The sequence below is a fragment of the Felis catus genome, chromosome C2 (genome assembly GCF_018350175.1).
Source record: "Felis catus isolate Fca126 chromosome C2, F.catus_Fca126_mat1.0, whole genome shotgun sequence".
Lineage (NCBI taxonomy): Eukaryota > Metazoa > Chordata > Mammalia > Carnivora > Felidae > Felis > Felis catus.
Window position 1 is genome coordinate 65,105,457 of NC_058376.1, and position 19,565 is coordinate 65,125,021.

General features: G+C 38.4%; 3 protein-coding genes across 6 annotated transcripts in view; 2 read left to right on the plus strand and 1 right to left on the minus strand.

Annotated features, from left to right (window-relative positions):
• Positions 1 to 560, minus strand: part of IGSF11 (immunoglobulin superfamily member 11) — a 200,230-nt gene extending 199,670 nt beyond the window's left edge. The window contains exon 1 of the mRNA XM_045036980.1: positions 427 to 560. The gene's annotated coding sequence lies outside the window, so the exon portion shown is untranslated. The remainder of the gene's footprint in view (positions 1 to 426) is intronic.
• Positions 561 to 643: 83 nt separating this feature from the next.
• On the plus strand, positions 644 to 17,912 carry TEX55 (testis expressed 55). 4 transcript variants are annotated; one of them, XM_019839780.2, is made up of 5 exons: positions 644 to 2,000; positions 2,581 to 2,727; positions 4,522 to 4,584; positions 9,990 to 10,088; positions 17,004 to 17,912. In XM_019839780.2, the coding sequence occupies exons 1-5, from the start codon at positions 798 to 800 to the stop codon at positions 17,052 to 17,054; spliced, it is 1,563 nt and encodes a 520-aa protein (XP_019695339.2). In that variant the 5' UTR covers positions 644 to 797; the 3' UTR covers positions 17,055 to 17,912. The 4 variants fall into 4 exon arrangements, with proteins under 4 accessions (XP_019695339.2, XP_019695340.2, XP_019695341.2 ...); XM_019839781.2 differs by lacking the exon at positions 9,990 to 10,088 and having other exon boundaries at positions 2,563 to 2,727; XM_019839782.2 differs by lacking the exon at positions 9,990 to 10,088 and having other exon boundaries at positions 2,563 to 2,727; positions 4,525 to 4,584.
• UPK1B (uroplakin 1B) overlaps positions 4,564 to 19,565 on the plus strand; it is a 58,165-nt gene continuing 43,163 nt past the window's right edge. Inside the window, exon 1 of the mRNA XM_045036982.1 lies at positions 4,564 to 4,584. The gene's annotated coding sequence lies outside the window, so the exon portion shown is untranslated. The remainder of the gene's footprint in view (positions 4,585 to 19,565) is intronic.

Here is a 19,565-nt window from a genome sequence, read left to right on the forward strand (position 1 = left end):
CGCCCAGAGGTGCGTGGTGGTGAAGGTGGGGAAGAGAGCAAACCTCTCCTCTCTACACGCGTATTGTGAGGAAAGACCCATCTGACTTTGCCAACACGGGTGTTAGAAGGACAAAACTCTTTCCTGGTACACTGAAAACGGTACGGGCACTGTTGGTACAGGCAGGATTAAAAAATGGTTTTAAGAATTTAATAGGAAAAAACACAACGTTTGGCTTCGTCACTACAACGCCGACGAGAGCCTAAAGCCGAACGAAGAGCATTCAGCAGAACCATTCGCTAGCACAGTGCCCAGCACTAACACCCTACAGGAGCACCTGCGAAAAGACCAGGATCTGATTGGGCGGCAACCGGGAGTATGCTGCCCCCACGCGATCGGCCGCCGCTTCCTCCGCTGACACGTCGCCGGCGACTAGAGGAGCGGTACCTGGGCGATCGGGTTTCACGCAGCCGCCGGGAACCTCCACTCGAACGCTGCGGGTACCGCTCTGGGGCACCGATTGAGAGCCCCGAGCTTAGCGGCTGGGCGGTGGCGACTGCCGCGTGTGGTTATCACCTCTTCTCAGGAGAAGGCTTCCGCCCGGCGCTCGTGTCCGCACCGCGAGTCAGCGGACTCGGCACCGGCGGCCCGAGGCAGCCCAGACCGGGGCAGGGGCGGCGCCCGCGCACCCGGAAGAGTCTGTGCGCCGAGGCCAAACAAAGCCCTGGAGCAGCGACGTGCGCGCCCCTGAAGGTCACCTAGGCGACCAGCTCGGCCAGACCCACAGCGTCTGGCAACCTAGACCAGCAGGGCAGAAGATGGAAGAACCGCTCAAAGAGGCTCCTCCGGAGTCCTTGGGACCTGAAAGCACAGCCAAGTCCCCAGATGACAGCAGGACAGACAACCAGGAAGACAACTGGCAGAACCAGCATGAAGAAGAGGTAGATGACCAGAATGATCACAGAAGGGCTGAGCAGGCTGCCCAAAGAGTGTCTGGACAGACTGACCATAAAGTATATGAACCCACTGGTGGCCAAACATCTGACCAGGCCGATCTCAGAACATACAACCGTGCTGATGTTGCTCAGGGTGGTGCATTTGATCAGGATGACCAAAGAATGTATGAGAAGACATCTGGCCAAGCCCATCATGACAGCCAGATGTCTCTTCTGCGTGAACAAAGAACTTCCCTACAGATTGAACGCAGAAGGTCCAGCCAGGCTGAAGGAAGAGCTGATGGACAGATTGACCGCAGAATGTCCAACCAGACTGAAGGAAGTTCTTCTGAGCAGATTGACAGTAGGGTGTCTAACCAGTCTGACCAAAGAACTTCTGAACAGATTAACCATAGATTGTCTGTCTCATCCGAACCAAGAGCCTCTGGACAGATTGACCCCAGAATGTCCAGCCAAGCTGAACAAAGAACTTCTGAACAGATTGACAGCAGATTGTGTGGCCTGGTTAAACAAAGAACTTCTGAACCGATTGGCTATATACCGTCTAACCAGGTTGACTCCAGAACGTCTATAAAGACTCACCACGAAGTATGCGAGGAAGCTATTGAACTAGCTGAACAGCAAACTGCTGACCAGGCTGAAAGTAACGCCGATCACCTTACAGTGGACAAGACTGACTCCAGTGACTATTACAAGGTTGACCACTTAATGGATGAAGAGAATTACCCCAGAGAAGACTATCTGGCTGACTATGGAGCACCTGGCCAGTATGATGACAGAATATTTACCCAATCTGGTGGCAATAAGGAGTCCAAAGAAGCTGAATTCAGAGTAGAACCCTGCAAATTTGAGGCCAGAGGAATAGACCAGGACAGTTCCCCAGTTTCAACTGAAACTGACACAGAAAGTGTAACTGATCTGCAAGCGTTTGACTCATTTAATACCAGATTCACCAGTAACTTCCAAGCAAAAGACCAAGCCTATTCCCAGAGATTTCCCTGTATCTCATCCAAGCTGGACTATACCATCGGTCAAGAAAAAACTAAAGCCACAGAAACCAAGCCTGTAGGTTAAAGGGGCATTTGATACCACCTGGGAAATTGGAGGCCAAGCCAGGGGCCTAGTGTGGTGGTATGGGGGCAGGACAGGATGAGGGTGCATGTTGGATCAAAGATGAGGAATAAACCTACACATCATGGTTTATTCAGGAAGGGCAGGAGAAGGGTGGGAAATAGATGGGTTGCGTCTTCTGCTACTGGAAGACCATTCAGGAAGGATCAGTGAACCAGGATTCATGAGTCTTGGTTCTGCTGCTTACTGTGGGGCGCTAAGTCATTTCCCTTCTCTGGGCTTCTACCAAAGAAAAGGAATTTGGAGTCAATTGGAGGTCCTTGTGAAGGGAAAAGTATTTGAAGTAGATTGGAGATACCTTAGGTATTTCCCAGGACTTGAGGTGCATTATATTGTTAGGAGGATCAGCCAGGTTTGTCATCATAATGTATCTTATCTCCAATTCTTGGTGTCCAGGTTCCATAACACCAGATTCCAAAGATAAACAGCAACAATAACAACAAAGCTTCCTGGGGCTTTTCCATTTATTAAAGACTCTCTGGGGGTGGGGGTGGAGGGTATATTTCTATTGCAGGATGATATTCCAGAATACCAAGAAGGAAAGAGGCCTCTTGGATACAGTCAGACTTCTAGGAGACAATTCCCTCCTATCGTATACGAAGATCCTTATCAGGTTGCACTACGATACATGGAGAACCACCACATTCTGCAAATATTCCAGGTAAATCTCTCAATCCCTTTCTTTAAGAGCGAGTTTTATAGTAATTACAATGTAAAAAACAAACTTGGACCTGGATTTTAGAGGTACAAGAATGGCCTTTGTTTATAAAAGGGATATAATCTCATTGAGAAGTCAGTAAATGCACTAAGATGTATTCAACCAAAAGTAGTAAATGATAAACACCAAAGAATGCTATTTACCATGATGTAAAGTCCTTTAGAGGGATTAGAGATCAGGCAGGTTAGTTGTTATGGAAAAACATGGCCAAGGGTTAAAGTTTGAGTCAGACTGGGAAGGAAGGACAAAATATTGGCAATTGAGAGAAAAAAAGCTTTTTCAGCCAGGTATGTAATACTTTCAAAAGATGCCAACCTGTGACCATCTAAAAACCTGCATTCTTTAGGGGGGGAAAAGAAGTAGTGAAAAGTTGCTTTTAATTCTTGAAATTACAAATCTTATTGACCTCCAGAGATGGGGCTGGAGCCTCTTTTAAACTATGACATTTCCATGGCCAATATAGAATTATAAGAGATTATCACATTTATAACATTTTTGGGTTTTGGTGGGTTTTTGTTTTTGTTTGCCTGCCGTATTTATTTTTATGTTAATATTATTAACCAACGAGGCACATGTGTGTATATTAAAATGTGCACGTGTAGTAACTTTGTGGTTAGAAAGGTGGAAAGTAAGACTGGCCCATCTCAAATGAAAACATTTAAACCAGAAAAAAAAAATCCACTTTACTGGAGAAACTTAAGTTTAAAGAAGTAGGGTATGGAAGCAAGAGCACAAATTATGCCATCTGTTAGCCCAAAGCTTCAACCTAACTTTGCCACTTCTCATCTTTGTGATTTGGAGAAAATTAATAAACAGTGAATCTCAATTTCCCCATATAAAACAGAGGTGAGTGATTTTACTTCATTAACCCTGCTCTATGCCTTTTCTTTCTTAAAATGTCCTTTTGTGGGAGAGTGCTAATGGCTGGGTTTTCTGGTTTTAATCGAACAACTACTAATTATTAAACTGAAGGAGGAAAGCTGTTGAAGAAAGTACAATTCAAATTATTCTATAATTTTCTTCATCTGCCAAGGAAAAATAATACTTGTGAATGCAACGTTATTGTAAGAAAAATTAGTTATCAAATATGTGCTCAATAGAAACATATATGAAATACATAATTGGCATGGTGCATTTAACAGATGTTAACTATTTTATACCTGGAACTTGCCCCACTGTTATTCCCTGCAAATGAGAATTCTGCTTATACTTTATTCTGATGTTTTGGGTTATTAAACAACAACAAAGTATGAAAGTGAATTTCTGAAGTTTTGTATGTGTTTTCTCATTTATCATTACAAACACTAAATATCTTTTTCACCTTTTAGAATCAGATGGCTCACAGGGAAGTTTCTATGTAAAGATATATAGTGTTTTCAATTTATTCAAAAGGCTCTTCTTTTAAATAAAGGGATTAATTCACTAATTTCTCAGTCTAGCAAAATCAGAATTCTCAAAACAAAAACTTTGTCCAAAACTGTCTCAGTACCTGTTTGATCTTGGAACTAGAAAAGTATCCATTGCTATTATTGCTAATTTTTTATTCCTCTAAATTTTACCATAATTTGCCTGATTTTATGAGTAGTAAGAAAGTAATTTGTCACTTTGTAGAGATACATGAATTTCTTTAAAAGGCTATGGTGCACACTAGGTCAGTGCATGAGATTTCTTCACATATAACCTAACCACATTACTTTAGTTCAGAACCATAATGCCATGCCTCATGCTCTTTCTCAGCAGATCACTGAAAACTTAGTCTATGAAAAGCCAGAGGACCCCCTGAGTTTTATGCTGTACCAGGTATGGAACAGGAGAAAAAGAACAATGTTTTAATTCTATTTATTACAATAAAGATAGCACACATACACATGTACAAAACAAAACATGTACAACTCACTAGATTATCATGAAGGGAGCACTTAAAAAATTTTTTTTTACATTTATTTATTTTTGAGAAACAGAGTGAGACAAAGCGTGAGTGGGGGAGGGGCAGAGAGACAAGGAGACACAGAATCTGAAGCAGGCTCCAAGCTGTGAGCAAGCAGTCAGCACAGAGCCTGATGCAGGGCTTGAACCCACAAGCTGTGAGATCATGACCTGAGCTAAAGTCAGATGCTCAACCGACTGAGCCACCCAGGTACCCCATGAAGGGAGCACTTTCAAAGCGTTGAATGCTAATGTCTTTTTAGCGTTAGCTGTTTTGATGGGTAAATAGTAATCCTGCAACTTTGATCTGCTTTTTCCTGATTACTAAGGCGGTTGCATACCTTGTCATTTGTCTATTGGCCATTTGGAAATAACTTCTTTTTCTATGGCATTTTTTGTCTTTTTCTTACTCATTTAAAACTGTTTTATATGTATTCTAGAAAATCATACACCCTTTGTTGTGTTTGTTGCATGTTTCTTCTCCCACTTTATGCCTTCCCTTTTTATCTCCTAAAGGTATCCTTTGATAAACAGAAATTCTTAATTTTGATATAGTCAACCTTAACAACCTTTTAAATTTATGATTATCACTTCTGCTGTCCTGTTTTAGAAGTGTCTCCTTAGTCCAAACTCCTGACCATAGCCCCTTATATTATCTCAGAAGTTTGTGGAATTTCTTTGGCAGGGTGGAGGAGTTAAATTTTGTTTATTTTGTCTTTGACATTGATCTCCAGTCAATTTGGGATTGATTTTGTGTAGGCTGTGAGGAGGGGTCAAGTTTCATTTTCTGTTCTAAGCAGACATCCAGTTGACCCAGCACCTTTTATGTAAAAGACCACATGTCCCATACTGCTTTTTATTTGATTCTGATGGTATATTTGTCTATCCTTGCTCCATACAAGATTGTCTTAATTCATATGCCTTAAAATAAGTCATAATGTCTGTCAGAACAAGTCCTCATATCTTATTTTTCTTTAAAAATATCTTGGATATTCTTAGGCCTGTCCATTCCCATATCAATATTTACAATTGTTTGTCAAGTCATACACACATACACAATCAGAAGCACACACTGGGGGGATTTTTACTAGGGTTTCATTGAATCTGTAGATCAGTTGGGGAAGAAGGAATATGATGAGTGTTTCCAGTCCTTTATCCTCTCCATTTATTTATGTCTTTAACTTGTCTCAGTATATTTCTTTGCACAAAGGTTTTATATATTTTTGATAGACTTATTTGTAGGTATTTTATAATTTTGATGTTATTGGAAATAGAATTTTTTAAAAATTTCATGTTCTAATTCCTGGCATATAGATATACAGCCAATTTTTTGGTTGAGCTTATATCCAGCAACCTTTCTAAACTCAAATTATTAATTCTAAACATGTATTTGTAGATACTTTGGGTGTTTCCATATATAGTCATATAATTTACAAATAGTGACAGTTTTATTTGATCTTTCCAATCTTTATCCTTTTTTCCTCGTCTTACTGCATGTATTGTGTATCTTCTCTTTGTCCCTTCAGATCTACCTTTTTCTCTTTTCTGTTGTACAAAGCAGCTAATCCATATGGACTAGATCAACAGGCTCTCTCATTCCTTCTGACTTCCGGCTGGGTTAACCCAATGGGAAACCTAGAGGAAGATTGGAAGCAGGAAAGAAGGTGAAATCAGGTTTATTTCCCTGGCCTTTTCCCTTATGATTTGTCTTGAGTTGTCTGGAGGTCACTGCTCCTCTCAAGGCATCTTTTTACATGATTCTTTGTTTCTGAATTCCAGTAATGTCCTCTCTTCTGACCTTCGAGGTTAAGAGGTTAGCTCCACTTTTACTGGTTTTGGGTTATTGTGTTATCTCCTGTGACTCCCCTATGCCTAATTCTTTTAAATAAACCCTTTCTGGATGAATCTTCATTGAATTCTTCTTTTTTTTTTCAATGTTTATTTACCTTTTTGAGAGAGAGCGAGACAGAGAGTGAGCAGGGGAGGAGCAGAGACGGAGGGAGACACAGAATCTGAAGCAGGCTCCAGGCTGAGCTGTCAGCACAGAGCCTGACGCAGGGCTCAAACTCACAAGCCATGAGATCAAGACCTGGGCCGAAGTCAGATGCTCAACTGACTGAGGCACCCAGGCGCCCCTAATTCTTCTATTTTGAATGTGCCATCTATTTCCTGTCGGGACACTGACTGATATAGTACACTAGTTAGGGATCTCCAGTAGAATCAGTATTGAATTGAAGTAGGTACAGTGGTTCACCTTGCTTGCTCTTGATCTTGTTTTAAGAAAGTTTTCCCTTTTTAACTATTAAGTATGATGTTTGCTCCGTTTTATAGATACTATTAATCATATTAAGGAAGTTCTCATCTAGTCTGTTTTCTGAGAGTTTTTCATCATGAATCATTAAGTTTTATCAAATTATTTTTCTATATCTATTGTGATGACTGCGTGATTTTTCTCCCTTACTTTGGTAATGTAGTAAACTATATCTATTTTCATTTAAAAAACTTTTCAAGCATACGTGCAGAAAATTACACAGATCAAAACTGTACATCTTGACTAATTATCACTAATTGGCTAAACCCATGAAACCACCAGTCAAGTCAAGAGATAGAACGTTACCAGCTCCTCAGAATCCCATGTGGCACCTGATTCTAATCACTACCCTTTCTCTTCTATAAAATAACCACTATTCTGACTTCTAGATTAGTTTGGCTTTTTTAGATTTTTGTGTAAATGAAATTAAATATTATGTACTATTTGGTGGCTGGCTTCTTTTGATCAACAGTATGTTTATGAGATTCATTCATCTTATGCATATTCATTCCTTTTCATTTCTGTAGTTTCTTTTTTTTTTTATTTTTTATTTTTAACATTTATTCAGTTTTGAAAGGCAGAGAGAGACAGAGCGCAAATGGGGGAGGGGCAGAGAGAGAGGGAGACACAGAAACAGAAGCAGGCTCCAGGCTCTGAGCTATCAGCACAGAGCCCGACGTGGGGATCAAACTCACGGACCGCGAGATCATGACCTGAGCCGAAGTCAGCCACTTAACCGACTGAGCCACCCAGGTGCCCCTAATTTCTGTAGTTTCTATTCTGAGTTAGAGTTTTGGTTGTGATGAACAATGCTGCAGTGAACATTTGTGTACTTATTTCTTGGTGCACATGTACATTCATTTCTACTGGGTTCACACCTAGAAATGGGACTACTAAGTCCTAGGGTATTGACATAAGTTCAGCTTTAAAAGATGGCTGCCCAGTCAGAGTGGCCAAAATGAACAAATCAGGAGACTATAGATGCTGGAGAGGATGTGGAGAAATGGGAACCCTCTTGCACTGTTGGTGGGAATGCAAACTGGTGCAGCCACTCTGGAAAACAGTGTGGAGGTTCCTCAGAAAATTAAAAATAGACCTACCCTATGACCCAGCAATAGCACTGCTAGGAATTTACCCAAGGGATACAGGAGTACTGATGCATAGGGGCACTTGTACCCCAATGTTTACAGCAGCACTCTCAACAATAACCAAATTATGGAAAGAGCCTAAATGTCCATCAACTGATGAATGGATAAAGAAATTGTGGTTTATATACACAGTGGAGTACTACATGGCAATGAGAAAGAATGAAATATGGCCCTTTGTAGCAACGTGGATGGAACTGGAGAGTGTGATGCTGAGTGAAATAAACCATACAGAGAAAGACAGATACCATATGGTTTCACTCTTATGTGGATCCTGAGAAACTTAACAGAAACCCATGGGGGAGGGGAAGGGGAAAAAAATGAGGTTAGAGTGGGAGAGAGCCAAAGCATAAGAGACTCTTAAAAACTGAGAACTGAGGGTTGATGGGGGTGGGAGGGAGGGGAGGTTGGGTGATGGGCATTTAGGAGGGCACCTTTTGGGATGAGCACTGGGTGTTGTATGGAAACCAATTTGACAATAAATTTCATATATTGAAAAAAATAAATAAAAAAAAATGAAAGCTCTCCTCAGAGCAATAAAAAAAAAAAAAAAAAAAAAAAAGATGGCTGCCAAAAGGTTCACCAAAGTACTCTGATCAGTTTATACTCTCATTTAAAGTGACACTGTTGCAGTTTTCTTCATGTATCTTGTGCTGTGGTCCTTTGAACTTTTAGGAATTGTGGCCTCATGGTTTTCATTCTATCTGGAAAATTTTCAGCCACTATTTCTTCAAACATTTTTCTGTCCCTGCCTCCTCCTCTAGGAACTCCAATTATACATATAATGGGTCACTTGAAGTTCATTCTCTGTTTATTAAAAAATTTTTCCCTTTGTATCATTTTAGATACTTTCTATCACTGTGTCTTCAGGTTTACTAATCTTCTGCAGTCTAAAGTACCATTAATAATAAAATGCCAGTATATTTTTCACTACATACATTATAAGTGTTGTAGTTTCATCCCTAGGAGTTTAGTTGGTGTCTTTTCTAGAGTGTTGATATCTCTACTTTACTTTTTTTTTTTTTTAATGTTTATTTTGAGAGAGAAAGACAGAGAAAGAGCACAAGGGGGAAGGGCAGAGAGATAGACACAGAATCTGAAGCAGGCTCCATGCTCTAAACCGTCAACACAGAGCCTGACGCAGGGCTCAAACTCACAAGCCGTGAGATCATGACCTGAGCCAAATTTGGACACTCAACTGACTGAGCCACCTAGGCGCCCCTCTACTTTACTTTTTAAACAGAGAATGCAGTTATGATAACTGTTTTTATTTTCCTGCTTCTTTATATGCCTAGCAAATTTTTTATTGAGATATAATTGCCTCATGATATTGTATTAGTTGTAGGTATAGCCTGGTAATTTTTGATTGGTGTAAGATAATTATGAATTTTGCCTTTCTGGGTGCTGGATTTTTGTCGTTGTTTTCCTGTAAATGTTCTTGGACTTTATTCTGGGGCCTAGCTAATTAACTTGGAAAAAGCTTGGTCTTTTCAGATTTTGCTTTTAAGATTTTTTTTTAGAGTGGAGCAGATCAGTTTTCAGTCTAGGGCTAATTAGTGCCCACTACTGAGACAAGACCCTTTTGAGTATTTCACCCAATGCCCCATGAATCATGAGGTTTTCTAGTTTGACTGGTGGTAATAGGCACTATTCCTGGCTTGGTTCTTTCCATGGCCTCTGGTAGTCTTCTCATATACATGCACTGATCTATATGCAAGGGATTACTGCAAGGGGACCTTCTGCAGATTTCCAGAGTTCTTTCTGTACCATTCTCTCCTCTCTGGCACTCTGCCCTGTGGCCATAACTGTCTTGATTTCCCTAGGATTTCAGCTCCATCATCTCAACTCAAGGGTCTGCAGGGTTCCTGTTGGGTTCTCTTTTCCTACACACTAAGGCCAGGAAATTTTCTGAAAACTGTAAGGTACATGCACATTTATGATTATTATGTCTTTCTGATTAACTGACTCTTTTATCGTTATGAAATGTCTATCTTTCTCCTTGGTTATATTCTTTGCCTTAAAGTTTATTTACTGAAGTTTATTTTCCCTCATATTAATATAGCCAGCCCAGCCTTACGGTTTACTTGGTATATATTTTTTCATCCATTTACTTGCAATCTAACAATGCTTTATATTTAAATTGTGTCTCTTGGGGTGCCTGAGTGGCACAGTCGGTTAAGCGTCCGACTTCAGCCAGGTCACGATCTCGCGGTTCGTGAGTTCGAGCCCCGCGTCGGGCTCTGGGCTGATGGCTCGGAGCCTGGAGCCTGTTTCCGATTCTGTGTCTCCCTCTCTCTCTGCCCCTTCCCCGTTCATGCTCTGTCTCTCTCTGTCCCAAAAATAAATAAACGTTGAAAAAAAAATTAAAAATAAATAAATAAATAAATAAATAAATAAATAAATAAATAAATTGTGTCTCTTGTAAGTACCGTATAGTTGGGTCTTTCTTATCTTTTATGATAATATCTACTTTTTAACTGAACCACTTAGAACAAGGGTAGGCAAACTGTGGGCTACCTGTTTTTAAATGGCCCAAAAGCTACGAAAGAATTTGCCCTTTTAAAGTGGTTAAATTAGGGCATCTGGGTGGCTCAGTTGGTTAAGCGTCCAACTTCACCTCAGGTCATGGTCTCTCCATTCGTGAGTTTGAGTCCCACGTTGGGCTCTGTGCTGACAGCTCAGAGCCTAGAGCCTGCTTTGGATTCTGTGTCTCCCGCTCTCTGTCTGCTCCTCCCCTGCTCACAGTCTGTCTCTCTCTGTCTCTCAAAAATGAATAAATGTTTAAAAAATATTTTTAAATGGAGCGCCTGGGTGGCTCAGTCGGTTGAGCGTCCAACTTTGGCTCTGGTCATGATCTCACGGTTTGTGAGTTCAAACGCCGTGTCGGGCTCTGTGCTGACAGCTCAGAGCCTGGAGCCTGCTTCAGATTCTGTGTCTCCCTCTCTCTCTCTGCCCCTCCCCCACTCATTCTCTCTCTCTCTCTCTCTCTCTCTCTCTCTCTCTCTCTCTCTCTCAAAAATAAACATTCAAAAAAATTTTTTTTATTTTTTTTTAAATAAAGTAGTTGAAGAAGGAGGAGAAGAGGGGGAGAAGAAAAAGAGAAGAGAAGTAAATGAAAGAAGGGGAAGGGGGAGGTGAATTCAGCAGCAGCAACAGATATTTTGTGTACTGCAATGCTAAAATGTGTATTATTCAGCTCTTTTCAGAAAAAGTTTGCCACCTCCTGGTTTAAACCATCAGTGTTTAACCTAATTATCAATATGGTTGAATTTAGAGCTCTCATTTTATTTGTTTTCTTTTTATGTCTTATTCTTCTGTTCCTCTTTTATTGCCTTCTCTTGGATTATTTGAATAAATTTAGTATTCTACTTTAATTTATGTATTGGCTTTAGCTATACCTCCTATTATTTTTTAGTGATCGCTCTAGGAATTACAATATATATCCCTAACCTTTCACAGTATATATACATATATATATATATATATATATATATACACACACACACACACACACACACACATACATATATATGTGTGTATATATGTATACACATAGAGAGAGGGACAAAAAAAGTAATCTTTTACATTTATCCAGATAATTGCTATTTCTAATGTTTTTCACTCATTTGTGAATTTCCATGTTTCTCTCTGAAATTATTTCATTTCAACCTGAAAAACTTCTTTCAGCCTCTTTTGCTTGCTGCTGGCAGAGAACACTCTTGGTTTTCCTTTATCTGAAAATCTATCACACATTCTTGTAGAACATTTTTGCTGGATATAGATTTCTGAATTGACTTGTCCAGCTCTTAAAAATGTAGTTTCATCACTTTCTGGCCTTCATAGTTTCAGAGGAGAAATCCACAGTCGTCCAAATTGTTGTTCCCCTGTATATAGTGTCCCATTTTTCTCTGGCTGCCTTCACAATCTTGTCATTTTCTTTAGTTTCCAGAGGTTTTATCATGATGTTCATTGGAATTCATAATTCTGGGAGTTAGCTCAGCTGCTTGAATCTTTTTTTAAGGTGTTTTTAAATTTATTTATTGAGAGACAGAGAGAGAGAGAGAGAGAAAGTGAGAGACAGACAGCACAAGCCAGGGAGAGACAGGGAGAGACAGGGAGAGAAGGAGACAGAGAATCCCAAGCAGGCTCCACATTACCAGTGCAGAGCCCAATGTGGGGCTCGAATTCATGAATCACAAGACTATGACCTGAGCTGAAACGAAGAGTTGGATGCTTAACTGACGGAGCCACCCAGGCATCCCTGAGCTGCTTAAATCTTATAAATTTACACCTTTCACCAAGTTTTGGAAGTTGGCTCGGGCAGGTATTTTCCTGCCCCGTACTCTGTCTCTTTTCCTCTTCTCTTTTTGATACTCAAATTAACCTTATATTAGACCTTTTAATATTATCCCACAGATCCCTAAAGTCTGCTCATTTCTTTTAACTTTTCTTGCTCTCCAGATCAAATAACTCCTTGGCTCCATTTTCAAGTTCACTGGCTCTTCTGTCATCTATATTCTGCTCTTAAGCCCATCCAGTGAATTTTTTATTTTTCAGTTCTAAAATATCTTTTCAGTTTTCTGTATTTTGTATTTATTTTCTGTGATATTTTATATTTTCTTTGATTTCCAGTATGTTTGACTTTACTTAACTGAACACAGTTATAATAGGTGCTTTAAAAACACTTATCTGACAACCTCAACATTGGATCATCTTGGAGTTGGCATCTGTTGATTGTCTTTTCCATTTGTTTTCCAAAAAAAATAAAATTTTTTTGTGATAATGACTTTTAACATGAGATCTACCCTCTTAAAAAATTATTAAGTGTACCACACATTATTGTTGACCATAGGTATAATTTTGTATAGGAAATCTCTACAGTTTATTCCTCTTGCTTAACTGAAACTTTATGCCCATTAATTAGTAACTCCCCATTTTCCCCTGCCCCAAGCTCCTGACAACCATCATTCCACTCTTTGATTCTATGACTTTGCACTTTAGATACCTCATGTAGTGGAATGATGCAGTATTTGTCTTTCTGTGAGTGGGTTATTTTAATTAGCATAATGTCCTCATTCATCCATGTTGTCACATATTGCAGAATTTTCTTCTTTTTTGAGACTGACTAGAATTTTATTACGTGTATGTACCACATTGTCTTTATCCATTTATCTGTTGATTGACATTTATATTATTTACACATCTTGGCTATTATGAAAACAGTGCTCCAATGATCATATCTCTTCAAGATCCTGATTTCAATTCTGTTGGATAAATAGAGCAATCCCAGAAGTGGTAGTTCTATTTTTAATTTTTTGAGGAATCTCCATACTGTTTTCCATAGTGGCTACACAATTTTTGCATTCCACCAATAGCAGGAAAGGCTCCAATTTCTCCACATTTATTGTCTTTGTTGTTTTGGTAATAGTTATCCCAACTAGTGTGCAATAATGTCTCATGGTGGTTGTTGATTTGCATTTCCCTGATAATTAGTGACATTGAGCATTTTTTCATATACCTGTTGGTCATTTGTATGTCTTCTTTGCAGAGATGTCCACTGAAGTCCTGGGTCCATTTTTAAAGTATGTTATTAGGGTTTTTGTTTTTTGTTTTACTATTGAATGGTAGGAATTACAATATATATTTGGGAAATAAACTTCCTATATGATTTACAAATATTTTCTCCCATTCTGTAGGTGGGAGATTGATTGTTTCTTTTACTATGTGGAAGAATTTTAATTTGGTGTAGTCCCACCTATTTAATTTTGTTGTATGTGCTTTGGGTGTCATATCCATGAGATAATTGCCAAGACCAATGTCATGAAGTTTTCCCTCTATGTTATTTTCTAGGAATCTTACAGTTTCAGATCTTATGTGTAAGTCTTTAACCCATTTTGATGATTTTTATTAAGGATCCAATTTCATTCTTTCCTGTTTTCCCAGCACCATTTGTTGCAAAAAGATTCCTTTCCCTCTTGTGTATCTTTGGCACCCTGTTGAAGATCAGTTGACTGTATATGTATGGATTTATTTCTGGGATCTCTATTCTGTTTTCTACTGACCTATATATCTGTGTTTATACTGTACCATATTGTTTTGATTACTATAGCTTTGTAATATATTTTGGAATAAAGAAGTGTGATGCCTCCATCTTTGTTCTTTTTTCTCCAGCTTAATTTGGCTATTCAAGGTCTTTTGTGGTTCTATAAGAATTTTAGAATTCTTTTTTTCTACTTCAACATTTATCAGAAGAATATGGTGGAACTCAGTCTACACAACATAGTATTCATAATAGACTACAACCCAAAATTATTCTACTTACCTGGATGCTTGGGTGGCTCAGTTGGTTAAGTGTCCAACTCTTGATATTAGCTCAGGTCATGATCATATGGTTTGTGAGAACCAACCTCATGTTGGGTTCTGCACTGACAGTGCTGAGCCTGCTTGGGATTCTCTCTCTCTCTCCCACTCTCTCTCCTGCACCCCCCCCCCAACTCACTCATGTGCTCTCTCAAAATAAACACTTAGGAATAAAATAAAATAATTCTACTTACAGAAAACCTAGAATATACAACCCATTTTAAGTGGAAAAGATGATTTCTTCCTTTTTGATTTGGTTGCCTTTTATTTCTTTGTCTTGCCTAATTGCTCAGACTATGACTTCCAGTACTATGTTCAAGTGGTAAGAGTGGGTATTTTTGCCTTGCTCCTGATCTTAGAGGAAAAGATTTTATCACCACTAAGTATGATGTTGGCTATGGGCCTTTCATAGATGGCCTTTATTATGTTGAGGTAACTTCCTTCTATTACTGCTTTCTTAAAGTTTTTGTCATGAGAGGGTGCTAAATTTTGTCAAATGCCTTTTCTGGATCTATTAACACAATCATGTGATTTTTATCCTTTATGTTGTGAATGTGGTGTATCACATTAATTGATTTTAATTCATAGTACATAGCTGTTATTTGCAGGATTCATTTTTTTAAGTTTATTTATTTTGAAAGAGAGACAGAGAGTGTGAGTGGGGGAGGAGCAGAGACTAGAAGAGAAAGAATCACAAGCAGGCTCCGTGCTGTGAGCTCAGAGCCCGAAACAGGGCTCGATCTCATGAAGTGTGAGACCGTGAACTGAGCTGAAATCAAGAGTCGGGTGTTTAACTGACTGAGCCACTAGTTGCCCCTGCAGGATTCATTTTTGAATGCTTACTCTTGCATATAGGAAGCAGATCTTACTTTTTTGTATAAAACATATGCATTTAAGGTTTTATCATGTAAGTTTACGTGGTATTTTCACTTATTTACTTCAGAATAGTTTCTAATTTTCATTATGTTTCTTCTTCAACTCATGGGGTTAGAGACATTATTTATATAAATTTTAAATATTGGATTTTCTAATTTCCCTTTGACTAATGACTTCTAAGCCAATAGCATTTCACTCATAAAACAAGATTTCAAATATTTGAAATGTATTGATTGGCTTTATGATGCAACATATGTTTAACTTTTAATGAATTACTTAGAATTGAAAAAAACTTATTCTGAAATTATTAGAAAGTGTTTTAAATATATCGATTTGACCAAGTTTGCTAAATACGTTGTTCATGTCTTCCAATGTGACTGTCGATTTGCCTGTCTCCTATAGTTCTGTTAATTTATGCTATTTGTATGTAGTTAAGATTATGTTATGAGATACATATGAATTAGAATTCTTATATCTTTCCAGTAAATTGAACTACCTTTCATTAAGAGATATAATGAACTTTGACTTCTTGGCTCAGAGTCAATGTTTAAATGACATGGATTTTTCCATCCTTATTACTTTGAACTGACTGTCCTTAAGTTTTAGATGCTTTTAAAATTTTTATCATTATTTAAATCTGACAAGCTTTTAATTTAGCTCATATATTTGATGTTATTAAAAATACATGTGGATTTACACCTATTGTCCAACCATATGCTGTCTATTAGTTCTACCTGTTCTATTTCTTTTCCTCTACTTTTGCCTTCTTTTATCACTCCATTTTTTCTATTAGTTTAGAAGTTATACACTCTTAATTTTTTTGTTGTTTCCCAGTATGATGATTTCAAAAAATTAATAGACTTTATATTTTTAGAGCAGTTTTTAGGTTTGCAGAAAAAATGATCAGAAAGTACAGTGAGTTCTTGGGGCGCCTGGGTGGCTCTGTCGGTTGAGCATCTGACTTCGGCTCGGGTCATGATCTTGCAGTTTGTGAGTTTGAGCCCCGCACTGGGCTCTGTGCTGATGGCTCAGAGCCTGGAGCCTGCTTCGGATTCTGTGTCTCCTCCTCTCTCTGCCTCTCCCCTGCTCATGCACTGTCTCTCTCTGTCTCTCAATAATAGATAAATATTAGAAAAAAAATTAAGAAAGTACAGTGAGTTCTCATTTACTCCCTTCTCCTTTCCCAATTTTCTACCTCTAATTTCCCCTATTATTGATACCTTGAATTAGTGTGCTACACTTCTTATAGTGATGAGCCAATACTGATACATTATTATTAACTGACGTCCGTGGTTTATGTTAGGATTCTCTCTTCGTGTTGTGAATTCTATAGGTTTTGGCAAATGTATATGATATGTACCTATAATTACAGTATCAAACAGAATAGAGTCACTGTCATAATAATTCTTTTTAATATTTTATTAGTTCCCCTAAAAATTGCAACAGGTATTCTTGATTTATCAAAGTCTAAATTATTTGTCTTGGTCAGTAGAAGGACTTTTGTAGTTTAAATTTCTATGTATTTTAACATCACAAGATAACAGTAATTCCAAGTGGTCCAAAATTGCAAGTAGAAAAAAATTCTTTTTCATTCTCCTCAGGTACAGGAAATGATAGAAAACAGAGACAAATGTGAAACCTACGAAGAATGAATTTCTCCTCAACATTGTTTACAACCCTCAGTATCAACACTATGTTCTGTTTCTCACTCTGAAAAATGATTTTTGAATGGTCATTGGTAGTGATTCTGCCTAAATATGTTCTTAATTTTTAAGTAAAATCTATAAGCTATCCACTTCAAAAATTCACATAAGTTACAGATACCTCAGGCTAATCATGCAAAATATATACATGTAATACTTATCCGTGCATTGATATTTCAATACTCATTCCTCTAAAGCACTGCATAATAACAAGTTCACAAATCCCAAAGAAGATCAAAAAAAGAATATTAGCAATTTATATGTAGTTCTCATAAAGCATACAAATCAATCATGTCTCCAAACTGTGTATAAAATTTGCAATCAGAAAATGTGTGGAAAATAATTTTTAGCAGCACTTTTTTTCTCTCTTCATGGAAGGTGATTATTGTAATCTCTTTTTTCTTGTTTCTTAATACCTCCAACATATTTTTACTATTTTCCTATTTGACCCCGCCTGTTACTTTCTGCCATTAGTGGATGTGATTTAATCTAATCCTAGGGATACCTCTCTTCTGATTTTTAACCTACAGCAAAATTCAAACATGTTATACTACTATGTGCATACCTATGGGAGAGGCAGAATCACACTTCCTCATTACCTTTATCCCCTGAAGAGTATCCACATTGCATGGAATGTGTAACCAGTAGAACTGGTATTTAAATGCAAAAGGCCTTAATATAGTCTGGTTTGAGAGGACCTGCCCAGCATTCATAACTGAGATGATCATCTACTACTATTTTTGTAAGCTGAACCTGTTGTTTAATTTCTATTTCAACATTAAAGAATTGATTCTTTATACTGTTTAACTGCTGACTCAGTGTAATTATGTGGTTGCATTACAATGAATTAAGTTTCTGTTTGAACAATCAAGCACAAATCCTACTTTTTTTTTTAATACCTGAATGTCATTTCTAATAATTATACTTTTTAAAAAATCTCCTAATAACTTCAGAGTTTTATTTAGCTCCTTTAGTTGTCCATAAAACGTGCATGTGCTCAGACTCCACAAATGTTCTCCACTCAGATAAGGAATCTGTCTGTTGATTGTGGGCTAGCAAAACCAGGTGAAAGCTGGATGACCTGTGGGGAAAGTTTGAGTGATGTGACTAAGACCATAATTAATCAGTTGGTTGAACAAAATAACCCAGAGATGGAAGGGCCAACAATGTCATTAGTGATCGAAAAGTTGGATGTTATCATTAACTTCTGAAATTAAGTATTAAATTTAGTTCACTGGTTTTCAGCCTGAATACCAGACAGCTTTGATGTATTTCTCAAAGCGGAACACTTCAGACCAGACCATCCCAATCATCCAGCACTTTGTGTTAGCTTTCTCTGTGATATGTTTCACAAGTGTCATTTTGACCTTTTGCAGTGAGGCAGTGGACCAGAGGGGATGAGCTTGGTATGTATGGTCCCATGGTCCTGTCTGAACACATTTGACAGAAAAGAGAAAGAAGAGAAAGGGAGATTAAGCCTCACTTTCAGTGACTCAGGCTCTCTACTAAAAGAGCTGTCTAGTGTAGGAAACAAATTAACTGAAAGTATATTCAGTTCTTAGTCCCTAAGTGCTAAGAAGTAATCCCAGGCCCAGAGTAAACACTAGAGGTGAGAATATAGGTGGAAAGACCTGTTGGCTAGGAGGAGAAGTAGAGTCTTAGAGAAGGCCTTTCTAAGAGTAAAACTGACAGAGGACATGGCTGGCCATGTGGAATAAAAATGTAATGGGGAATAAAAGTTTCAGTGTCAGCACAGATCAGTGGAATAGACTAGAGACTCCAGAATTGGACCCACAAATGTATGGCCAACTAATCTTTGACAAAGCAGGAAAGAATATCCAATGGAAAAAAGACAGTCTCTTTAACAAATGGTGCTGAGAGAACTGGAGAGCAACATGCATAAGAATGAAACTAGACCACTTTCTTACACCATTCACAAAAATAAACTCAAAATGGATGAAGGACCTGAATGTGAGACAGGAAACCATCCAAACCCTAGAGGAGAAAGCAGGAAAAAACCTTCTGACCTCAGCTGCAGCAATTTCTTACTCGACACATCTCCAAAGGAAAGGGAATTAAAACCAAAATTAGCTATTGGGACCTCATGAAGATAAAAAGCTTCTGCACTGCAAAGGAAACAACAAAACTAAAAGGCAACCGACAGAATGGGAAAAGATATTTGTGAATGACACATCAGACAAAGGGCTAGTATCCAAAGTGTATAAAGAACTCACCAAACTCCACACCCGAAAAACAAATAATCCAGTGAAGAAACAGGCAGAAGACATGAATAGACACTTTTAAAGAAGACATCCAGATGGCCAACAGCCACACGAAAAGATGCTCAACGTCACTCCTCATTAGGGAAATACAAATCAAAACCACACTGAGATACCACCTCACACTGGTCAGAGTGGCTAAAATGAACACATCAGGAGACTGTAGATGCTGAAGAGGATG